Raw genomic sequence first — 26,911 nt, forward strand, 5'->3', positions numbered from 1 at the left:
CTACAAACATCAAAATAACGCAGAAGCGTAAACAGAAAAACAGAAGGAAACTCATAAAGTTCACGTGGTTAGTAAACACGAGCAAATAACAGCAACGCGCCTATTATAATATTATCAACCAATTTGTGCGTAATAGTGATTGTTGGAAATGGAACAATGGTTCTTGTTTGTGTGCGCGCGCGCTCCTATTGCTTATTTATAAGAGTTCTATTGTATAACGCAGTTTTATAAACGACTGATGTAAACAAATTTTGATATTATCAGCCTTTAGGCACATTCCAAAATTCGGTACGTCCTAAAATATAGAAATGGTTTTATTATAATTAATAATCATGGATATTTCGGCCTTTAAAATTTAATATGACGAAATTTTAAAGGCAGAAATATCCATGATTATTAATTATTTTTACGTTTTTCTTTCAACTGCGAGAACTAATCACTAACTAGACGTGAATTTAAATTCTTTACTTGCCAATACTTGTTTAGTTGCCCAGATTAAAGCCGAAACAAAATGTATGAAAATGGACCTTGAGGTATCGCCTTAAACGCAATGTGGGCTACACGAAATTTTAATCCTTCCAATCTGGACCTCGGTTTTTTTTTAAATGGCACGTTTCAAAATAGCAGTAACTGTACATAAGCATTATCTTCTAAAAATGAACTACACTATTCATATAAAATAATTAGTTTTTTGTCTTTACTTCTACATACATTTAATTTAAATATTGTAAAAATTGTATGTAATTGATAAAATTATAATATTGAAATTTTACTGATATCCACCACCCGTATTTTGTTTAACGTGCATGACAAAATGACCCCACCTGCACCTGATGGTAAGTGGAGTGGGGTCTAGTAGAATATCGACTGACGAGAGATGATTACCCCTCAGCAGTCGATACCATTATGCCGGCCTGTTGGAACCGGATATACACAGGCTGATCACGGAACACACGTGAGCCGCTATGGGGAGTTTTAACACCTTAAGTATGGTGGTCGCTATCCGAGCGGATATAAAATATACCCTAACACCTATATAATACAAATTCTTTTATCCCTAATCTTATTATCATTAAGTAATACGGCAATAAATGATAACGCACAGTAATCCGCAAATTGAACTGCGTGCACATTACGAAATCCACGAGGTATAACAGTGCGCCATAGTATTATGCATGTTTGTTTGTTTACTAACAACGATATAGTTAATTAAGCATCAATTATTTAACTTGTCCATGCGTACTTGATAAGTATTAATTATTCTGTGTTTACTTAAATGTCAACGCGATTACTTACACGATCTTTTTTCCTTAATAGCTTCGTAGTTTAGTTGCATTTAGCCAATGTCAGTATTCACAAATAACGTATATAAAACACATCCGCCGCTTTCAATAACCAATGAAATTTTATCTTTTCAAGAGATCGCGAAAATTGACCAATGGGAGTTAAGATATTTCGACATACTTATAGACTTATTTTAATTATTTTATCTTTGGGATCGGATCGAATATTGAGATTGGGATTTGAAATCGGCTATAGAAAAAAAGATTTTATTGCTGGGACAAACAAATTATAAACACAAATTACATAAAAAACAGGATATTGACATAAAAGGATTTTTTAAATTTTTATAATGGTTTTTTATATTATAACTTTCGAAGATCCGTGACCATGTAGGAAATAATAGTTTTATTGCGATGTCTAACATTCATGTCATCATCATCAGCCGTAAGATGTCCACTGCTGAACATGGGCCTCCCCGAAAGATTTCCAGATCGACCTATAGCAAGCGGTCCGCATCCAGACATCCAACATTCACGTAAATGTATGAAATCATTAAGCATGCTATTGTACTAACAATAGAAACCCTCATAGGTACAGCTTTGTACTGCAATACGGTCTAACGTATACTGCAGCGCTGATTTTCAACACGGATCAATGATGTACGGATACTACGTCGGCATATATAGTAGAATGTAATTTTCAAAATTCAGATACAGTGTTGTCATTTTCTAATGTCAGAAAAAAAAAACACTAAAATGTATGGTAAAGTTTCGAAGTACAAACGCATTAAAAACTTTGAATGTAGGTAATATCTTAACTCTAATAACAAGATAGTAATATGTTATTGTACAATTAATGTTATCTTCATAATAATCTTGATCGATTGTGTATACTAACATTTGAAATACGTTTCAAATCAAGTTCAAATGTATTAAAATATAGGCCGTCTTGCTACACATTTACTACAGGGAGTCAATTCTTTAAAAACAACCAGTCTTTAATTATTTTTTTTTTACTCCTTCAAGTATCTTCATGTTAAATACAACAAAAATATACTCGTTGACTAAGACAGGTTGCTTCTTACGAAAATTTTTATGCAATATTACACTCTAATGCAATTGAAACATCACTATATTCAATTGCATCCAACCGGATACAGTTACAACACTGCACCTTTAGTTTAACAATAAGCTTTTTATCGACCTAAAGATATTGTAAAAGGAAGGAGGAAACATAACTAAATTATTTTAAGTATTATAATCTAGAAATTACCCAAAATATAATAAACCTCCTCCAATATTAGCCTTTAAAATTTCTCTAATATAAGCTTTTGTCACTTTTCGGATTTATACAGTAGTAATAATAAAAGTAATAAACGGCAGGTAAAAGGCGCTACAGACCTGCCTCAGTGACGTCACTACCATTACAATGCACGTGTGCGAGAGAGAAAGCACGACGTTCCAACGCACACAATGGATTATACAACAGTCTTTACAATATTACACGTGTTAGCCCTTTATTCAGATAATATACTCTTATTATAGCTCATTGTTGAGTAAAGAAATTACAAAAATAACAAGAGACATAAGCCTAGTCTTTGCACGTATCTTAAGCATAATAAAAAAAAACACCGCCCACTATACAATTCAATCGGATTATAAGCGATGTATGTGTAATCCGCGTATCAACTCAATATATTCTTATCGTACAGAAATACGGTAAAATTATGGACAGTCGATAATGATTAATAATAACTAAATATTTATATTAAATACCTATCCAAAACCATTCGAATTCTAAGAGATATCGAAGTTAGGTTTTTTATAATGAGCCACGGCAAACTCAACTGCACCTGATGGCTAATACAATAGGTTCAAGATAGAGACTGACGAGAGACGGTTATCTCTCGCCAGTCAACACAATTATGCCGGCCTGTATGATACAGGATGTACGGTTGATTCTGGAACGCGTCACCGGACCACTATGACGGGTTTTACACCTTGGGTACGGTTGCTATCCGAGCGGATACAAATATCCTACCAGCAAGGCATTTTTAATAAGTCGTTGAAAACTAGAATACTGGGGTTTCATTATAAGTTAGTATATTTATCAACCTCGCCTGCTCTTTGTACCTCTTATCACCCCTTCATTACTAACCGCAGGACGTCGTCTACGGCTAAACATGGGCCGCCTAAAGATTTCCAAATCAACCTATTGAATCGCCCCTTACTCTAAAAATAAAGCTAATAAGATTAGGGCATAATTTCAGGTTTCATTTATTGTAATATCACCCTTATATACAAGTATCCTCTACTACAAAAGGTTCAGGCTACCCCCCTGGCCAATAATTGTTAAATTATCATAACAACCATTGCCTTATTGAGGCAACATTAATGCACGTTACAAAATCTCCGCACGGAATCTAATCTGTCCTAACTTCAAGCAGGACACGCGTAGGGTTTATTGACCCCCTCCCGACCTTGATAAGGCGCGTTTGGAACGAGGAAACCGTTTCTATCACATGATAACACGAGGTCTTGTAGTGATTTGAATTATAAATGATATATTTAATCTACATCTAGCAGGGTGGGCAGCGTTGCAACTAATTACGTAGCTGTAAAAAATAATTGCTTATCAAGGATTTTATATCCTTAAGATTTCTTATTATTTCAATGTTAATTTCAATAACGATCTTTGTACACAAGATGTAAAATCCGCACTAAATGGCCCACATGCTTAGCGTATATCAGATTGTATATGTCCGGTTTCGAACAGTCCTGCTTATGTCGACCGTCGGAAAATAATCATGTGTCGCCAATCGATTTATCTGGAAGCCAATCGACTTTAGATTCGATTCCTACCGGCTTCCCTTTATTTAGAATTTCATTATCATTAGAACGATTTACGGACCGCATTTAATTAGTATCGATATATTGTCGGGTTCCCTTTCGAAAAACTTCACCTTTCAACACTAATCCACTTACCATTAGTGGATTGGAGTGATTATGCCGTAGCTGAACAAAAAAAATAAAATTACTCCAAGCAAATCCATCAAGGCAGAGATGCGATCAGTTACCACGTCTAGCAAACACTATTTCGATGATGTCATTAGCAGCGAGCCTACCGATCTAACGGGAATAAATTCCGATCCAGGACAACGCACATGCTTTCAGTATAAAATGAACTCATTTTAATCGCAATTTGCAAGGATCGTGTTTCCTATAAGTACTAATTAATAACAGTTGCTAAAGTTTGTGAAGGTATTTGTCAGAAGTAGAATTAATAATCGCTGATTATACAGGGTCATTTTGACATTGCGTTGATAAATTTAACCACATGTTTGTCTTTATATCTCCTAATATTGTCAAAAGTCATCCACGAATAAAGAATATTTTAACCAAAAAACGCAGTTTTACTATTCCGATTTTATCATTTTGTACTTTACTGTGAACATATGTTTGTGAGTGTATTTCTAACTGAAAGTGTGATGTTACCGCTGCGACGAATTCTCTTATAGTAGTAAATATTGGCATTGGGGCGTGAAAAATTAATATTACTTTTGATTGATATTTATTTTGTTCGAATCTTACACATTTTTACTTTACATTTCGAGTAACTTATTATGAATGTTATTTTCAAGAAGATAAGTATGGTTTCATTAAGCAACGCAATGACAAAATGAATGACTGTGTATTTAGATTAAACTTAGCACACAGAAAGACCAAGGCCTAGACTCAAAATAAAGGCTATTTTCATTCTGAGTAAGTGGTGTATGACTTTTCTACCAGGAAGAAACTTCCAAACATGTGAAGCCGCTAGCAATTCTTCAATATAAATGTTAAAAACTAGGCTTCATATGATTGATTTCGAGGTTATTTGTCATGTCATGGCGATGTACCGTTAGCAAAATATGCATACTTATAACGCAGACCCAAAAATACGTGTATTCTAACGGTACGTCTAATAAGCATGACAAAAAGCTGGTCAAAACATCGCGGCGGGAAACCCCGCATGTAATATTTATGTTTGTATTTTATTACCATCTAATATCAATCAATTTTGTTAAAAAAAATTGCTTAACTTTTTATTATAATTGACTGATCCAGTGTTTTATTTAAATCTATAATACTTTTAAATACACCTCTGACTTTTCTAAGATTATGTATGTATGTGTGTATTTGTGAATTATCGCTTGCTTTATCGGTGAAGGAAGACATCGTGTGGAAACCGGCATACCTAAGAAATTCTCTATGGGAATTTTGAAGATGTGTGAAGTCTACCAATCCGCACTAGGCCAGCGTGGTGGACTAAGGCCTTATCCCTCTCAATAGTTAGAGGAGGTTCGTGCCTCACAGTGGGACAGTATAATACAGGGCCGATGTTATGTTATAATAGTTTTATTAAGGGAAGTTTTTAAATTATAACGTAGGTATGAGATAATCTCCGGAATCATAGGCTCATAATCCTATTCTAATATTTTATAGTGCAAGAGTTGATGAGTTGGTTTGTTTTGTAGGAGCTAAACTCTGGAACTACTGAACCGATTTTGAAAATTCTGTCACAAGTAGGAAGCTATTTTACTCAAGAGTGTTAGAGGGTAGTTTTTATCGCGGGAAATGTTTAGCGGTTTTTTTTCCGGTAAAACTCTTTCACGCAAGCGAAGCCGCGGGCATAAGCTAATTGCTTACAAATTTAAAAAAAGTGTAATGGTTTTTAACACAGCAACCCGAGTCACAAATAAAATCTAGTAAGTAAATGAACAAAAACTATTTACATATATTATATTAAAAGCGGCGATAGCCTAGTTGGTTGTGGAGCGGACTGCCGAGACAAATGTCCGCAGGTTCAAATCCCAAGGGCACACTGAGGCACTGGGCACCTCTGACTTTACAAAAAAAATACATGTGTATTTTTTGTGAATTATTGCTTGCTTTAACGGTGAAGGAAACATCGTGAGGAAACCTGCATACCTGAGAAATTCTTCATAGGTATTTTCAAAGGTGTGTGAAGTCTACCAATCCGCACTACGCCAGCTTGGTTGACTAAAGCTTAATCCCTCTATAGTAGAGGACGCCCGTGCCCAACAGTGGGACGGTATATACTTAATACAGTGCTACATATATTACAATAGAAATAATGTATTCACAAGACGTGTGAAATGAAATACACTTGAACGCGATGAGAGCGTGTAAATGCTAGTGGTTTCCTGTATCAGATACTAATAACAAAGAATATTTATCAATGTTGCGTACAAGTACCTAGATGTACAGTCGCCCACATAAAAAGCTGTACAAATTCTAAACTTCAAAACGGTTTATACACTTTTATGTTTGTTTATGTGTGTATTATATGTGTGTGTGTGTGTGTGTTTTTTATACATATAAAGTGGATGTTATTATTCCATTAATTTTATAATGAAATATCCATAAAATTGTTGATTGCATGCATCTTCCAAAATACACACCGTATTAATTTGCAATCAACACAAACGATAGACAATTAAATAAGTAACATCTTCACTTAATGGTAAGTGAATTAGGTTTTAGATAGTATCAATTATATCAGCCGATTTATTTGTATACAATACATCCAAACTTTAACTTCCAATAAACACACAAACATCTCCATAAACTTTCATATTTATATTGGAAGTATAAACAAGCAATGCATCGTATCATATTTCTGCTTAATGTCCTTAACTTGAGTACATGCTTACTTATCAACAATGTAAAGTACATTACAATTACAATAACACTCATTAATAAATAGGAAGCTATGATTTCTGCTCATTATCGATTGCATAGCAAATACTATTACAGTACTCGGCAGTATAAAACGAAATAATAAATATAGATACAATAAACGACAGTGATCACACATAGGCCTAATTTGTATTTTAATAATAATAATAATAATATCAGCCCTGTATTATATACTTGCACACTGCTGAGCACGGGCCTCCTCTACTACTGAGAGGGATTAGGCCTTAGTCCACCACGCTGGCCTAGTGCGGATTGGTAAACTTCACACACCTTCGAAATTCCTATAGAGAACTTCTCAGATGTGCAGGTTTCCTCACGATGTTTTCCTTCAACGTTAAAGCGAACGATAAATTCACAAAGAATACACGCATGATTTTAGAAAAGTCAGAGGTGTGTGCCTTTGGGATTTGAACCTGCCGACATTCGTCTTGGCAGTCCGTTCCACACCCAACTAGGCTATCGCCGTAATTTGTATTTTATCTGACTTAAAATGGAGATAGAAACCAAATCAGAGATAGCCCAAACCTTGACTAATGCAATTTATTCGAGGGGTGTTTTTTTGTACGATCACGGGAAAGTGTGCCTTGATGGTATATGGAGTAGGGTCCAATAGAATGTCGACCGTCGACACAATTATGCCGGCATGTTAGAACTAGATATACACAGGCTGATCCTGGAACGCGACACACTTACGTGAGCCACTATGGCGGGTTTTAACACCTTGTGTACGGTGATCGCTATTCGGGCGGATATAAAACATTTATGAAGTAAAGCTTTAAATACAGACTGAACATTTAATCCAGTATATCGCCTAAAATTTAGAAATATTTACAATATTATAATGTCTGTCTCTTCACGGAATTTTATACTTAAATAAACAAATCATAAATCGATGCAACGTCCAGTTCCGTTCAACATCCAGTTACAAGTACCTTATACCTTTATATCCTACACAGAATATAATGCATTTATCCCCAAAGAGGTAGAAAGAATTGCAACAAGGGCACCCAATTTTTGGCATTTATACTCCGCCCGATGCGATTGGGGCGAGCCTATCGCCATATCGGGCACAAATTGTCGACTCCGAGCTGCACCGAACAAAAAACCCAATATCACAGCCCGATGCCTTAAAAATGTTTAAAATTAGGTAATTATTGTAACTTACTTTGATCATAATTGAATTAAAACAACTACATACTCAAAAAAGGTAAATTAAATCTTCCGACCAATTGATGACCTCTTTCGGCATTATTCTCAGATTTATAATTTACGTAAACTATGATTCATTTGCTGACGTAAGAGCTGACACCTAACACCACCCTTGGCCTGGATCCTTTGCAATACGGGTCACAACTTGAGTCATAAAACAATTAACAATCAGGACCAGGTCAATATTAGATTACAATAGGACCAAGTGTGCCAGAATTATTGCTATCTTACTTTGCGTCTGCCAAACACAGTTTACTGTCTCTGTCCGGCTTGGCCTCATCCCTGATGCCACTGACAATTGTACTGCGTGGTCCAGGTGTGTTGTTGGATCTACCGACAGATATTACGATCAAAAAATAGGAAACTTCAAGTATTAAAATTAAACAATTTTTCGGATTTTATGGCGGTTTTTATATTTTAATTTTCTCCCGACATTTCGAAGAGTGCAGCCTTCGTGGCCAGGAACGGACTTTTTTTATTTACTAGTATCATAAGAAGTCGCCTCTGGTCTGTTGGCAGCAGATGCTTCAATGAAAGCTTCCCGATACACGGGCCTCGATACAATATCCAGGTAAAGCAACATTGGGTTGTTACAACGATTTTCGCGAGTGAATGCCTTAAATTGGTTTATACCAATGGGATAGACGTTAAAACAAAGGCAATCCCTCTCATACCTATATCACAAACAGTTTAAAATGACGACTATTTCTTCGTAGATCTTGACTACATTCAGAATATATTAGAAAGAGTTAGCTGAAGATGTAATTATAGCCTAATTAGAAAATAAAAACGTACGTTGGAAGTGTCACTATTATTTTTTCGTTTTAAAGTAACGTGTTCAATAAAAGAAATTAGTGACATACTTTATCACAACATAGCGAGGTTTTTAATTTGCCTGGTCAGGGTAGAAATGGCAAAGTCCGCTTGCCAGACATATCATGGACAGAATATTCAGATTAAGAACGACGGATTAAAAAGAATAGGACGCACATATTTCTACTTAATATTTAAAACATATAAACAAGAAAATTATCTTTAATCACGACAAGAATTAGCGCATTAATTAACAATACGACATCTATTATCAAGCAATTATCGCCGAAGCTTCTAATAACGGCAAATACGAGGAAATTCAAATTGTGCAAGTCATTGATATCACAATTCACATGGGTGTGCATCGTATATGATATAAACCTCCTTTATTAATTCTAAAAAATATTAACCGAATATATAGACTTACTAAAAGAATCACTACATAGTATAGAACAAAGTCGCTTTCTCTGTCCCTACCTTTGTATGCTTAAATCTTTAAAACTACGCAACGGATTTTGATGCGGTTTTTTTTTAAATAGATAGTGATTCAAGAAGAAGGTTTATATGTATAATAACATCCATTAAATAGTGGAGAAATATTGCACCCGTGCGAAGCCGGGGCGGGTCGCTAGTATATTATAAAATATACATGCGAAAGTTTGTAAAAATGTTTCGATTAAATCAATTAGGAAAAAAAACATACAGATAGATCATAGGTAGATACTACCGTAACCATGTAGCTACACCCTTTGCAAAATGCCTACTAAAGTCACGTATCATTTAAGCACTAATTTTGACCTTGCCTAAATCAAGTAAAACCTGTTGTTACCATGTGGCAAAGGTACCAGACTTGTTCCAAGCGTCACATGGTCAACGTAGGTTCAAATTACCCGCGTGCATCGATAATTTGGTGAAGACCATATTTTAGAAGAGTATTCCGATATCCGATGTCTTAGGGCGGCAGTAATCAATCTTATTGATACGGGCCACACAGATGTTTTAGTTACGGTACCTTGGGCCAAGGGCATCGCCAAGAAGGGGCAGGCAGGGGCACCTCCCTAGAGTTTCTAAAACACGAATTAATTCACCAATTCCATACTTAAAAGTCCGTACGCTTAATTACGTTCTGCTCTGTATTATTGTTAAAGCGGGAAAGAGACGGGGGAGGCACATGTACTCTCGACTTTACTTACAATTTATATTTTTCTTATTCTCCATATCAACATTCTCGGCTGGCGGCTTTGTTGACTTGAGCCACGAGGTAAATTCGTTGACCTACCTAAGTGTCTAATAAAATCCATCTCGGTCACATCAGCTTTCAAATAAAAAAACCGCATCAAAATCAGTCCATTCGTTTGGGACCTACGATGCCTACAATACACAGATACACACGTTAAAATTACAACACACCTGTTTTCCATCGGAGGTAAAATTGTAATGAAAGTTTTACGTTTCATTTTATTTCAACAAAATATATTCACGATTAACTAAATGATATTAAACAAGGTTAGCAATTAGCATATGGATCAAATTATCTTGGAAATAAATTGGTTCTAGTGTCAATAGATTCTCCTCGTCTTTTCAACATTTTTCATTAATGCTACGCTCCTATTGGTTATAGTGTGATTTTGTATAGCCTTGCTCGATAGATAGGCTATCCAACACTAAAATATTTTTTTCCATTCGAACCGTTCGGTCCTGATATTAGCGCGTTTGAACAATCAAATTCTTCAGCTTTGTATAGTAGTATAGATAACTAAATAAGGACGCGCAGTGCACCCAAACAAATAGTGTTGCCAATTTTTCTTTACTTTTATTTATCTGACAACTGAAGTAAAGCTGTATATCATTATTAGCCAATCATAGCGACCTTATCTAAGACATGCGAAGTCTATCATACGGATAGTAATGAGAAACAGGCTTATTACCATAGCATTGCTCCGTAACTTTTAAATTAAATCCTCTGTAGTATAAGACAACGTTTTTAAACGAAACTAAAACGCGCTGTAAACGTGATGCAGTTGGCAACTGTGTATGTTTAGATAAAAAAAAGTTCGCGTTGAAGAAGTTCAGAGAACCAGAGTATTTATATTTGATTTATAAAAACATACGCGTTTAAAATCTTTGCCTGTAAACAAGATCTCTTTTACCAATCGTTAACGCTAACGTTATGTATAAGAATGACATATCTTAGCGATAGACTTATCGATATTATATGTCATTCCCATTATTTTTTATGGTTTCTTCTTGCAAAGCAGCTTGTGTACGTAACCTGGTAGAAAATGTATCTATTGAAAAATATAGTATTTACTTTTAGTTACTTGTATACATTTTTAATGGCCCATCACAACACATTGTGTTAGTCGCATTAGAAAACAACTATTTTGTAGAGTTATTTTTAAGTTTTACTCAAAAATCATTCGCAATATAAAAAAATTATAGTAAACATAAGTGTCGCCTGCTTTTCACTCCCACGTAGGGCCACACAAGCTTTTAACGTGTATTGCAAATAATGATATAATATGTGTTTGACTTTGCGCGGACCACCTACTTTATTGCCTTTTATATATTTTTATGATATTGGTATATATGGTTTTATAGGTTAAGTAATAATTACAAATTTGTAAAAAAACAATTAGGTTAGCAGATCAGCTTTGTAAACAGATAAAAATATATTAAATTTATATGCATTACACAATGGATTTGTCAATGTGCCTCCACTACCACATTTATTCTTTGAACATAGGCAGCGCGGCAACCAGTACAAAGAAAATTCGCAGTATAACACTCCTATGATGGTACTTTCAAATTATTTATGTATGAATTAAAAAAATAAATACGTAAAATGCTACAAAAACAAGCAATGTTCACAGTATACATAGCCAACATACAACTAGAGCATACCGCGTGGTTGGGAATGTTGCCGGTCCGATCGACCGCTGCTTATCCTATTCCTTACTAAACCGTCTTTAAGACCACCATAACATCAAAACTCTTCTGGCAATAAATAATAATAACATCAACCCTGTATTATATATAGGTATTAAGTACTATCCTACTGCTGGGCACGGGCCTCCTCTACTACTGTGAGGGATTAGGCCTTAGTCCACCAGGCTAGCCTAGTGCGGATTGGTTGACTTCACACACCCACAAAATTCCTATAGAGAACTTCTCGGATATGCTCTCACGATATTTTCCTTCACCGTTATTTAAAGTTTATTAGCAATAAAAGTAATTCAACGTCCTCACGATATTTTCCTTCACCGTTATTTAAAGTTTATTAGCAATAAAAGTAATTCAACGTCAAGTGACACGCAAAAGCTATAAAAAAAAAACAAATAATTGCGAACGAAGACCGCACTAACATTTCCCGCCAAAACTGACTGTCATTCTGACCATTGTGTTAGGTACCAGTAATTATTTTTTATGATTCACGGCATCTAAGACTATAATGCTAACCAGGTTTACGTACTGCAAGGTGAATATTTAAATAAATCTTTGTACATTTTTAGCCGCGATTAGCACTGGTCCACGTATAAAGAATTGAATAGAAAATAACATTGTAAAACGACGCAATGTTTTTATATATATATATTTTTTTTATTTTTCATACATACGCCTGAGTCGTCTATAAACCTATTTGTCTATTGAAGATTAAAACAATTAAAACACGTATAAGTATTTTTGTTTCGTAGTAAGTAGTTATAGATCATGATTGTGTCAGATTTTAACGTTATTGCTATTTAATTGTTCTGCCAAATACAGTTTATTGATTTCTTTATACGATGTCACAACTCGACCAAAGAGGACACATGTTAACTTTCCTACATACTTTTCCTACACCTTCCGAAAACGCCCTCATAATCAAAAAATCTAATTTACTAACCATATTCACTACTGAGGTAATATCAAATTCATGTCACAATTAAACCGGGACGGACCACGTTTCTAAACCCAATAATCGTCTTCACTACCAACTTATGACAAACAATTGCTACATTAACAAAACTTTACCGGCATTTTTCTCTCAAACACGCAACAACTTCATATAAAAAAAATACTTACTGCAACAGCGGATTGTTGTCCGTCATATTAGCACATAACACACGCGTAAGTACAAACTGAATGATTTCTTGGCACTGGGCCGTTATCATCCGCTATCTGACACTCCTTAGTACCAAACACTAAATGTAGGTAGTCGATAATGCACGCTAATCGCCGTTGGACATTATGACCCGGGGCGCATTAAATAATTTGTAATTTGTGATAAATACAACTAGGCTGTTGCTTGTGTTTAGGCCGATGGCAAACTAGATTTCTATTGTGATAGAGTTATAACTTTTTAAATAATTAACGTTCGAAATAATTTTTTTTCTAACCATCACGAAGGACCAATCGTAGTAACGTTTTTAAGCATGGTTACAAATGACTCATTTTGATTGGTTCATTCTCGGGATCGATTCGAATATTAAGATAGGGATCGTTTTTGAAAAAGGCCGTTATATTAATTGACTGATATACAGTTTTTTGTAGAACAAGTGACAGTAAGTAATTGAATTGATTTGCACCTCGTTCATGCGATTGTTTCGAACACGCGTATAATTTTTAATGTTGGTGCTAATTAAACAAGGTATCGCGTGAAATAAATAATTTTTAAGTACTGACATAAACCTTTTTTTACTATTTTAATGATTGACTGTAATGTATGAATAGATAGACGATATTTTCTTTATAGTTCTCGATGTTTTTAAGTGGATCATTATCCCCACTCAAAATTCATGCAGTGACGATTTAAAATAACTATTTGAATGTATTGTTAAGACAAAGATTTAATAAAAAATAATTGATTTTATCTTTTTAATACTAAAGCGTTTAAAAATGTTATTAACTTAACCAATTTTCGTTAAAACACAAACAAATACAGACTATTTGGAAACGCCTTAGCATGAAAATCGAAGCGGCGTCGATTACAGCATTAATTGCGCAAATGTAAAGTATTGCTTGTGTTGCAAAAATATTGCTTTTGTTCACTCACTAGCACGGATATCTACAGTTACACACTTATTGGTAGAGCGCGCAGTCGCTAGTCAAAATAATATTAAAAATATTTAGGCTTTTTGACACTGCGTATGAGTCAAACTTGAAACAAGACGATGGGTTTTATCTGCAATCGAAACCTAACAAAGAAATAACCCCAAACTGGCATTTTACTCATGATATAATTAGTGTAATCAATCAGAAACGTACCTTAAAAAAATTCAAGTCTTCAAATCACCTATACATGAAAAAAAAATGTGTGAAGCAAAGTAAATCGCTTTTAATTTATTCTTTTGAAGAAAAAACTTTTGTGCGAACTCAAAAAGTCTTTTGTATTTGTTTGGTAGTTGACTGCATGGAGTAGCCCATTGAAGTATCAAACACTTCGCGGTATCAGATGCGCACAACCAATGAGAACAGCATAAAACATACTTCCATAAAATCTTAGCATTTCTAACGTTCTAGATCACCGATTCCGCGAAGTCTTAACGCTCTTAATGCTCTCCTTAATAGCACACCAGATTTTGACGTTTTTTCGGCTGATTGGAACGTGATCCAGTATGAATGTTTGCATTATTGTGAAATTATTTATTTATTTAGCACTTTATATACAAAAGTATACAGGCGGACTAAATGCCCATTCTCTACCAGGTAACCTTAGGGTGGTGCAGAGATAATGAAATTAACTCATGATACCGCATATTTCATGTAGTTATTAAGTCGATTATTGATCTGTTTCATATTTTACTATATATTGTTATTATTAACTCAATTAGTGTAATTGGTTTATCCGTTCTAATTGAAATAAATAAAGAAATAAACATGTTTCAAATAAAAATTCTTAATATAAAATCACACAGTTACCCTACTTACCCTACGTGACAAACAAATACGTCCGGAGCCGTCCTGTTTACATTCAAACATCGATATCGATGTTTACTGATCGCGGGACTCCATAGATTACGGCGGACGTCAAATTATAATAACATAACACATAACTTACACGTGTATTGGGTCACACCGGTTTTAGTAACAGCAGGTATAGCGTGGACCATGGAGGCGATATAAGCCGTCTGAAATAACTGCACTTGCGTTACACAATTTCTGAAATCTGAATGGCACTAAACATATAGGACCGTCAAGCGTAATTGCCTGAATTGGACAGCCAAGTCGGCCAGCAACATGGATTTCTACTCAGAAAATAAAAGAAACAACCAGCCAGCAGCAAATTTATTTTCTTTTTAAAAAAAAACTGAGCTATGTTATTCGAGTTGAATTTTGAAATTAGGCTCCCATCTATAATAATTAAAAAGGCTTATATCCATGACTATAAGACGTATTTTTTTTATAGTTATTTAAATCTAGTAGATACAAAACCATCGCCATAAATTCGTGAGTACAGCCGGGTAATGTTTATATTCATAATGTCCTAATTTGTCTGTGGCGCAATAATTAGCATTACTTATCTAATGTAGATATCTATATGCAGGTTCATAAACTTGATTAACACCACAGTTACTTATTCTTGGTTTTAAGGAATATATTAAGGTAAAGGTTTGGTTTTAGTTCGTTTTATTAATTCCTGTCGATAATAAAATCGAGTCAAGGTAATAGACCATAGTAAAAGATAAAACATTATCATGTTATACAAAAAAAATATGTATTTTCCGAACAAATTTTTGAAGCTTATAATGTTAAAAAGCTTATATGTTAATCAGATCTAAAAGATACGTATTATAAAATAAAGTCTCCCGCCGCATCTGTCTACCTCTCTGAACGCGATAAACTAAAACTACAACAAATTTCTATAAAATTTGAGACCCTGGGAAGGACATTGGCCACTTTCTATCCCGGGATAATGTATAGCGGGACTTTTATCCCGGAAAACTCTCACGCAGGCGAAGTCGCGAGCAAAAGCTAGTAATATTATTAAAGTATAGAATTCCCAAGCCATGCTTACTTATTATTAGCAAGGTAGAGGCTACTCATGTATTCCTAAGCGTTTGTATGTCGAGTGCGACGCAATACTATGCTATTATCACATACTATTTATGACACAACACATCCATAATCGATCGACGCTAAAATATACGTCACTGTTCAGTGGAAACGCTTGACTATAAAAATGTTTAAAGAATTAAATATACTGCTAAGCTATTGTTGCTGGTGGTAAAATATATTATATATCCGCCCAGATAGATGCTAAAACCTGCCATAGGGGCCCACGTAATGTGTCTCGTTCGAAGATCAGACTGTGTGTATCCGGTTATTAACAGGCCGGTATACTGCCGTGGTAAGCGCAAAAGCAGTATATCAGGGAAACCTATTACAAGATAATCGAAGTTTTGTAAATATAGTTTTTTATGTAAAAGATAGAGAAACTCTTTTAAGGTTTTTTTGAACAAGTTCTAAACAAGATACCGTTATTTAGGTGAGTTCATTGGATGGGTGTTTCTCTAAGCTATCTGACGACATAGAAATCAAGGTTTTGTTTTTTTTTGAGTTACCGCTTTTGAGCTTAGCACGGCCGTAATAATCGTATCGACTGTCGAGGGGTACTCATCTCTCGTCAGTCGACATTCTATTGCACCCCACTCCACTTACCATCAGGTGTATTAACGTCTCTTTGCGGTGCACGCATAAATAAATATATAAATATATTTTCAAGATTTTCTGGAAAATGTCTTAATTTCAAGATAATTCTATGACTTAGAAGAAAGGGATGAATGGTGTACCTACTGTGCTAGCACCATTAAACCGATTATGAAGATAATTTCACTGATAGAAAGTGTAAACTTATATGTATAACTTAGTTACATTTTATTTTGAATTGACTTTTGCCTGCGACTTCGCCCGCGTGAAGGAGTTTTCCGGGATTCATATCCCGCTATATATTTTTCCAGAATACAAATCAGCCTTTAACCTGCCCAGGGTCTTAAACTATCTCCATACCAAATTTCAAAAAAAACCGTTCAGTAGATTTTGTGAATATAGATAACATACAGACAGACTTTGTTTTATAATATGTATAAATAATCCAATTACTAATGTTGAACAAATAGTTTATATGGACGTTCGTGTCTATTGGTATATACGTCAATGAGGTAGAATGTATAATGATAATGATTTATTATATTTACGATTAGACATTTTTCCTCCAACGCGACCCTATTATATTTAGATAAAATGTAAATTATGAATCACCATTCAAGATAGGATTTTATCATCATAGCGACAAGGTTTATTGAAGCCTTGTCCTGTGCAGGTGCAATAAATATTATAATATACCGATACTGTACAATTAAAGAACGCAAGGAGGAGGTCGGGGAATATCATACATACTTTTAAAAATGTCCATCGTAAGGTAAAAGTTAAATAAAATATTTTTTACTCTAAATCTTACTCCCTTATTCATAGACGTTTTTTATCTAAGGAGTAAGCATAGCTGTGATAACAAGTCTGTTTCTCAGTGCTGACGGCATGGCAGCCTTCGCAATGCGTAGACATAAGGCCGTTGTGATTGACTAATATTGAGATACAACTTGAATTTAGTTGGCTCTCAGAGAAACAAAGATGAACAAACAGCAAGCTATCAGATAAACAAAGCTGAGAAACAGACTTTTTATCACAGTAATGATCCGTCCTTAGATTAAAAACGTCTATGAATAAGGGGGTTAATCTATAAAACATACATAAAGAAACGTGGCGAATACGATGTTAAACAGTATTTAATTGTACACCCACTTTATACCTTATACATGACATTATGTTTTTGTATACATTATATACTGTGTATTCCACACATCTAAAGGTTATTTCTTAGTTTTAACATATTTATTATGCACAGGCGCTGCAATGATTAGTTTTAGGGACGTGTATCTTCATCTATGCACTACACTCCATAATATCAAAGTTTTTTTCCAAATTCAAATCGCGCCGGTTTTTGAAAATGCCTAATGACAAAAATAACCTCTATGGTCGATAAATCTCATTGTTGCATATTTATTCAGTGACTTATATTTATTGTGGTTAATTTCTGGGCACTTACTTGCACCCCGTCCAGGTGCCCAGGCTATTAGTCTTCTACATGATATAAAATCATACCTACTAATTCTAACTACGAATTAATTTACATTTTATATCATAGGAGTGTACAATGTATACTATCTTCCAGTCTAAAGCAGTTTGATTAATGTTATCTAGAAAATAGTTAATACTTCCTCGTCACCAACAAAAAGATGATAAGCATACACTCACGTCCACCACATTACCAACAGGGCTGACATCATAATGGACTTTACGTTCATTAACGAAGACTCAAAGGCCAATAACACTAATAAGAAAATTGTGAGAGAGAAACGAGATGCTTTCCACCCACGCGCCGAAGCGAGATAGCGCATCGCTAATGATAACAGTAATCTTTTTTATCACACAACTAGTAGTCGCCCGCGTTTTCTTTCGCGGAAATTTTATAATAGTTATTGGACGTTAATTGAGGCTTGACGGAACACTCTTCCAGATGCGATTTACGACTTTTATGTATAGTAAATAAAGACTTATGTTAGATAACTAGATCATAATTCTACCCCAATTGCATTGTACTAACTACTAAAAATTTCAGATCTAAGAGAAAAATGCCTTTGCACATATTTGTTCAAATCTATAAACTTCTTCAAATACAATAAAGATAATATGAAAAGTCATGCTTACTATGTTATTTTGTTACCCAAGTATGTTACAGTTCTGACAAATTATACAAAATCCATCCAAAGACCAACATTCGCAATAACTCAAAAATGTCCATGTCGATTCTAACAACAATTTAAAAGTCATTGTGAAGTGATTGCCTCTGCATTGTTGAGTGCACTATTGTCATTTTATTTTGCCGGAAAATGGCATTTCCTTTTGCCCTTGGCTTTTTTATGTTATTTCTGAGGTTATTTCATATGTATAATATAAATGTATAATGTCACAGTTTCATTTTACACAGATTTTTAAACAAGCTATGACCAATTCATAGCAAACATGGGAAAAGACAATCATGAGGTTGTTTTAACATCATGACATTTAAAATTATACCGGAATGGAAACCAAGAATTTTTGTAGACTGAAACGGTTCAATATGTTCAGGCTATTTACAAAAAGGATATATTTACAGACAAGGCAATATGCCCCTTCTGTACCTAATAATATTTGGAGTAGATCCAGATAGCAATGGCGAAGGGTGAAGTTTTTCCAAAGGGAACCTGACATAACATATAGATAGTAGATACTAATATGCATAAATTCGATCTTCAAATTATTCTTATGATAATTATATTTAACATAAATTACGAAAGGGAAAGCCGGCAGGAATCGGATAATACGGACCCCTCGCCACTGCCAAATGGTGTCTAAAATAGTGTCTGATGTAGTAGTGACTAAAGAAATATAATGAGTAAAGTAAATTTAACGTCCCAATGTTTCCTTCTTGACGCTGGCTTAACTATGTCTATATATTGATGTAAGATGAAATTAGTACATTAAACATTAAACGCACCAATTTTCATTTCATATCGATTTTCATCCATGGACCATTATTCTGCTAAAATCCTCCTAAACTAGAACTCATTAGATTACTTCTCTAACCTTTTTGATCAAATATCTTTTAATCAACCAAATTCGAACAACGCCTATCATTATTATTCATTATAACATTAACAATTTATCCTTAACCTTTTATCGTATTTGGCTGAAAGTCAAATAAATCTACTTCTCTATTCCCATTACTTTTTGAGATCATTGAAAATTATATATTACTGAACATAAACCTAAAGCCGATATAGCTATGATCTAAGATGTTTTTATTAGATCATAGCTATTATTTGTAAACCGTCATTGGCTATGATATCAAAGGTCACTTTCCATCAGGTACCCCACCACGTTTGTCCACCTGCCACAAAACCATACATCCTTAGAATGTCCCAAAAAATGCGACTTTAAGTCGATTTCGTTTAATGTTGATATTAGTGGTTAATCGATTCGTTTAATTTTGATGTTCGTGGTTACCTCACTAAATTTTGTTATTTATTTAATTTTATTTACTATTAGTGCTCATCTAGCAAACAAGTTATAGAAAACCAAATTATGTTTTATATTTAAATTGTTACTGGTATCCCAAGGTACAGGCCTAGCCTAGTTTGGGTACCCCTGGCAAATGTTATTTTTTGTTTTTCATAATAAGCTTGTAATTTGTAACCATTGAAATTGTAAACAATTTCGGTTATTTACAATAAAAAAATATTATTATTATAATACGTCAGTCTATCAACCAATAACAGTAAAGCGACACGGATTACTGTTTTTTTTTACCCAACTAAGCCCATAGACAAAGTTAATTAAATTGTACGTGCATTCACAAAATACAGTAGTTATGGCCTCGTTTCGAGTGGCAGTTTGAACATCATAAAGATAAGTTATCATAACAACCGCACTTACAAGTTCATAGTATAGATCAAACATTAGTATGACATAGATTAGCTTCAGATTTAGATAGCATTAGGGAAAATATTGTTTCGGTTGGTATTTTGATTATTGTGTTATGAATGTCTTTTTTTTATAAGGGCACCGCAAAGTGGCCCACTGCACTTGCTGGTAAGTGGAGTGGGGTCAAATAGAATGTCGACTGACGAGAGATGATTATCCCCCGACAGTCGCCACAATTATGCCGGCCTGTTGGAAGCCGATAAACGCAGGCTGATCCCGGAACGTGACATATTTACGTGGGCCCTTATAAAGGGTTTAACATCTTGTGCACGGCGGTCGCTATTAGTGCAGGTATATATATCTTATCACCAACATATAAAATATTATATCCAATTACTATTTATGCAAATTTATTTTAAAACGATATCATTGATATTATTTCTGCAAAACATAATATTACAATAACAAATATTTTTGTATAACAATCATTTGTGCTAGTATCACCGATGACAATAGATAATATTTTTTATAGAACAGAGCAACTGACAGCCCGAAGGCACCTTATGAACGTGACATCGACTAGCCTCATATAAGCTCTAGTACAGTGAAATAAAATTATATTTGAAACTATTAAAAGTTAATTTTATAAGTTTCAAACGATTTAGACTAGTGCAATAAGAATTTCAAAGTATTTGAAAGTTTAACAAAGCTAATCAGAGCAGCATGGGGTGTCCCCCAATTTGTTTGGATTTGTAGTGCTTCGAATCATCATTTTTTTAAATATCTGGATACATTACTTTACCAGAAATGCCCAGATAAAGGAATTAAAATCGTTGCTATTCTTAATCTGGGCCTTAACAATACATATTTATTTAGTAAAATAACTATAAAAAGGTATATGTTATGTATAAAATACATACAAAAACAAAATCGGAACGCAAAGATGACCTCATAACTGCACCTTAAGAAATACTAGAGTACCTGTCGTATCTAAATCCCCAAAAATATTTCTGTATCATTGTATTCGTGACATACATTGTTTACACTTTACATACAATATCTCATAGGTCAGTTGAAAGTTATCGAAATTGAATAAGATTAAGGTAAAATGAATTAGAAACTGTATTAGGAAGATAAATGTGATTATCCGATTATAATCAGTATAACTACAGTAGCCAAGTATGTCGCACTTCCCTTCTAAATTACTGGTTTTTCTTTTTATTTATATCTTTATTTTGTTATTGATATATAAGTAAATTGCAAACGAATATCTAATACAATAAAAATTGAAAATATATGTAATATAATTTACAGAAATATATTTTCTATCTGTCTATTTTATAACATGCCTCGTAAAGTTTATCATTCAATACAGTTCAAGCAACCTATCGATGACCACTGCTTACTGTAGGCATCCCCAAGTAGGCACCATCGGAGGTCGTCGCGAACAGCAGCCTCCTGCGCATACGTCACATGCGGAAGGAGAATGCCGAGCGGGATCGTGCGCAGAACTTAAAAGCGGACACCAATCCTCCCGACCATAATAAAGTTTTATCATAATAAATAATTTTTTTTTTTTTGCATTATATCCAATTTTCGTCTACATTATTTGTTACAATAACAAAAAAACACACACAACATTTTTTTTTTACATTTCGAGATATCATATTGTTATTCTTATTATCGGGGTTTTATCATGCCACATTTATAATGACCTAGTAAAAAAACTGAACCCGACACTTAAAAGCCAATTTCAATCTAATAATTTAATTTATGTATGTACAATTTTGATTATTGAATATATTTTTAAAGATCTTTGGCAATCAATTATAGTTATTCTACGATAATAAATTTTAAACACAAAACATTTCTCAAGTACTTTAAACCTAGGTACATTTTTTTTGTATGTGAACGGCAAATTGACCCCACCGTACCTGATGGAGTGGAGTGGGGTCCAATTGAATGTCGACTGACGAGAAATGATACTCGACACAATTATGCCGGCCTGTTGGAACCTGATATACACAGGCGGATCCCGGAACGCGACACACTTACGTGGGCAACTATGGCGGATTGTAACACCTTGTATACGGTGGTCGCTGTACGGGCGGATATAAAATATATCCTACCACCGGCGCATAATATTTTAACGAATGCGTAAGTTTCATCTACTAACTATTCATTTTCGTTAAAGGTTATAACCTAATCTAACCGGATTCATGCAATTCGGATGTAAATTATTCTATAGGAAAAGCAATTATCAATTTAATTTCGTAATTGTAGGCATTGCATATGTCTATAGTCAGCAGGTACAGTCACCAGCAAAAATAGCTGAACACATACCTACTTATTATGTCTATTTTATAACATGCTATGTAATATAGACAATTTTTTAAGTATTTAGAAAACAGCAAACCTTTTAGGAAATGTTTTTGAATATGAAACAAAAGCCTATTTATGATACGAAGTTTTAAATTTATTAGGGTATTTTTGTGACTCACAAATGTAATTTATATTGTTTTTTATAAATAAAAAGAGATTTAAAATTGACAAAATAATAGCTTTATCTACTATTCACACAATAGATAAGAGCGGGGAAGTGAATGGGAAATAACATTTACCTAGTCTTATTGACTTAATTCAACATAATATGTTCAATAATAACAGCTTAGCAGTTTGGGTGTATAATAGATGTTCCATGACCAGGTAAAAGTTGAAAATAGGCCTAACTCGAATTTGTATTCAGAGCACTATGGTATAGAGAAAGCATTACAAATTATACATAAACATTTAAAAACATTATACATAGAGTTTTGATAATACCTAGATATTACAATAAATATACTAGTAGGAAATAACTGCCTCTAAGTAAGAGCCAAGCCAGTAAGAGCCTCTAGGCCAGCATGGTGGACTAAGGCCTAATCCCTCTCAGTAGTAGAGGAGGCCCGTGCTCAGCAGTGGGCAAGTATATAATACAGGGCTGATATTATTATTATTATTATAAGTAAGAGCCTAAACAATAATTAAGTAGTAAAACTAAACTATATACATTCAATAAATAAATTAGCAATATTGCCTCTGTTTGGCAATGCAAGTCATTTTAAGAAAGTGAAATACTAATCTCAGAATTCAATTTATCATAGTTCCAGAAAGGTCTATTGACATGTCGAATTCATTTTATTTCAGGACGCTCCCACTAGATAACTATATCTATATATACTTACATTGTTCTATTGTATACATAGTTATGATTGCCAAATGGCACGGAAGTGTATCTTGGAATTATACAAGGCAAAGAATCACAACAAACACTAGTAATTGATAAGTAATAGATATTTATTCACATCTCTGTAACATGACAGGTAAATGTCTCAGGTTATTTATTTCTTTGCAGTACACTTACAAACCAACTCAAGGCTTCATCCACATAGAATACAATTTGTATAAAATATTTTAAAAAGTTGCCTATCTTTCACGGGGCTCAACTTAAATATGTATCAAATTAAATTTAAAGTCACTGTTTTATGCATAAGCATAGATTTCTGCCCAAATGGTTTTGAGAATGTCTGACAGAATTTTCTTTTAATAATATGTTTTTCTATTGATAACTAATTGTCGTTCTACATGTATATCCAAGGCTTAATATTATAAAATATTTTTTGTTCCATTTATAGCTATTATTGTATTATTCTAAATATAAAACGAATATTTATTGACTATATTTATATTATTATAAGAAAATAATCATAAGGATCATAAAGTTCTTTATTTATGTTATCGGCCTCCAAATTATTACTGGGTCAAGAAAACTCTTTATTATTAAGTTTTTGTGCTACTTCATACAAATATAAACATAAATACAGTAAAGTCTTGATCCAAACTAATAGGTGTTCACAAACTCAGTTTATTTGGAAAATTATACCATAAACATTTTATGTAAGTAAGTTCTAACATACTAACAAAAAACATATACATTTATAATACTAATCTCATTTATCAAAGTGCTAAGTAGGAAACAAAGTTCAGATAAGGAACAAAATATTTTGTTTAATTAACATTTTACATACAGATGTCCTTTATTTTGGTCCATCAAATCAAACCCAGCTGCTTGGTAAAGTTATTTTTAAGATAATTGATAGTCTACTGTAAGTATATTGAATTGAGAAAAAGGTTTTTATTTTAATTTCTTGGTCTAGTGTTAGAAGAATAAGTTTGTGACAATTATTTTAAACTTATAGTGAACCATCTCTTATGTGTTTTTAACATATAAACCTTGTATAGTGCCCAAGATTGGAATATGCACATGATAGTACATTAAACATCACTTAAGTTAACATTCAATTTTATTAATGCACTACTGGCTATCCCCAATGTAATATAAACATGGGATGGTGATATCATTTTTCTTTTTAAATAATATCAAACGTGTTTAAATTGCAAATAGAACAAAATAAATTATGCAATGAATTATCATCAAAGTACTTGTGTTTAATTGAATAGGCTTTTATCAGTGTCCCAATTATTCAACATAGATATTAAAAATGAAGTTTAATTATTTTATTTACTAAATTAACAATAAATTAATATATAATTTTTCATACAATTTAGTAAGATTAAATATATGGAAAATCTTTTCGCATAGAGAAGGCATGAAGTTCTATCGTCTGAATATTGTCCACTCTATAGAAAGTGGCAAAAAAAATGTGGTTTCAATGCCATTTTTTTTATTTTCACCATTAGTGAACAAGTTTGCAAAAAGAAATTAGAAAAACAAAATATGGATTCATATTTCACTTGTATAGGTATTTAAGTCACATGAATTGTAAACTATTATGTATTTTGAAGAGAAAGTATTTAAAAATAAACATTTGTGTAATGAATAACCTACTTTTATTGATAAAAGTTTATTTAAAATTTAAATTGCACCTTTTCTGTTTTAAGATGACTAACTTTATCAATCCAGTAGGAGACACTTAGAGAAACTATGTTCAGGTTTAATAACAGTTAAAAAATAGTGTTTTACAATGAATGAATACACGAGAAATAACAATTTGCAAAATATAAGTTGAACGAATTTCTTATTTAAGTAAATTATGATATGAAAGGTAATATTATAATTATTCCAAGAGGTTTTTCTAGAAATTCATCGAATGAATTGGTCAATTCGCGAAAAGAACTGCATTTACGAACGCTTCGCTATGTCACTGTCAAAAGGTCACCAAGACTGAAAGGAACTTGTGACTAGAAAATTAGCATGAATGTACGCACCCGTTAACCGTTGGCTGGCCACCCTGCTCCATGATTTTGTTCCCGACCAGGCAACCAGGTGTCTCGAATCTATCAGCTATGTGATGCGCCTCCACATCTTCTAAAATCGCGGCGCGATCTGCGTTTGTCTTGTTCAATTTATCACTAGATAAACTCTTCGATCGGTATCTACCGTTTATTGGCGCTAAACTCTTATCAGTAAATGCACTCAAACTGTTCAACTTGGTATCATTATGAAATTTTTCGCTAATTATATTAGATGACATCTCGAGATAAACAATCGCGCGCGTGTACTACCAGCTTGTCAATCTCAGCTGCGCGATTCGACTGACGTTCCCCGACATATAACAAACGCTTTGCATAGAACTAAACAAATAACACTCGGCCGGTTACGCGCGCCGGCGTGTGCCTATTGTAAAGGAGGCTGTTGAGAAATACTTAATTCAGTCGCATAACACGCCGAGAGGTCTGCGTAGTGAAAAACGTTTTGTTTTTCAATGACGGAATCGGAACGCGGGCGAAGGTGAATTGCTATTGTCATTTTAAACTCATTACGGGAATAAAGATATTCTTTTAATAAAAAAGGAAGTGATTTGTGATGATACAATATAAAAAAATGTTTTTTGTTTAAAAGTTAATAATTCACCAATAAAAAATTAAACGTGTGACCAAATCGTAAAGACAGGTCTGCATTTAGAAAATGTGATAAGTGATAGCGGATAAACTGTTATACCATAAAATACATCATCGCAAGTATTTTTAGTACGATAAAAAAAAAATGTAGCAAACTAAAAGAACCTATAACTAATGACATTAAAAAACGATAGATTTGCCATTCGCGTAAGTAATCTAGCCTCGAAATTATCTCAATAAAGACCATACCCTACGCGTACATGTTAAATACTAGCTGTATTTTTATTTGTACAGGTATAAATAAGTAGGTCATGTCTTACATACATGTCAATGTAGTGAAATGTGTATATATGTGCATATATTTTTTCTTTTTATTTGTTAGGGTATGACGTATCTACATTTTTTGAATATTAAATTGCGTTTAAAGAAAAATTACTATA

General features: G+C 33.6%; 1 protein-coding gene across 6 annotated transcripts in view; it reads right to left on the minus strand.

Annotated features, from left to right (window-relative positions):
• Nucleotides 1-26,911, minus strand: part of LOC115449042 (zinc transporter 2) — a 36,883-nt gene that overhangs the window by 8,476 nt on the left and 1,496 nt on the right. Inside the window, exons 1-2 of one of the 6 annotated variants that reach the window (XM_030176749.2) lie at nt 13,134-13,284; nt 8,487-8,585 (exon numbers count right to left, since the gene is read on the minus strand). The exons of 1 other annotated variant lie outside the window; for it this stretch is intronic. In XM_030176749.2, coding sequence (XP_030032609.1) covers nt 8,487-8,585; nt 13,134-13,222 — 188 coding nt within the window. In that variant the 5' untranslated portion in view covers nt 13,223-13,284. Of the gene's footprint in view, nt 1-8,486; nt 8,586-13,133; nt 13,390-25,838; nt 26,394-26,911 lie in introns of those variants that run through there. 4 more of the 6 variants (XM_030176757.2, XM_030176742.2, XM_030176734.2 and 1 more) reach the window with 4 other exon arrangements.

Source organism: Manduca sexta, chromosome 25, assembly GCF_014839805.1.
Source record: "Manduca sexta isolate Smith_Timp_Sample1 chromosome 25, JHU_Msex_v1.0, whole genome shotgun sequence".
Taxonomy (NCBI): Eukaryota; Metazoa; Arthropoda; class Insecta; order Lepidoptera; family Sphingidae; genus Manduca; species Manduca sexta.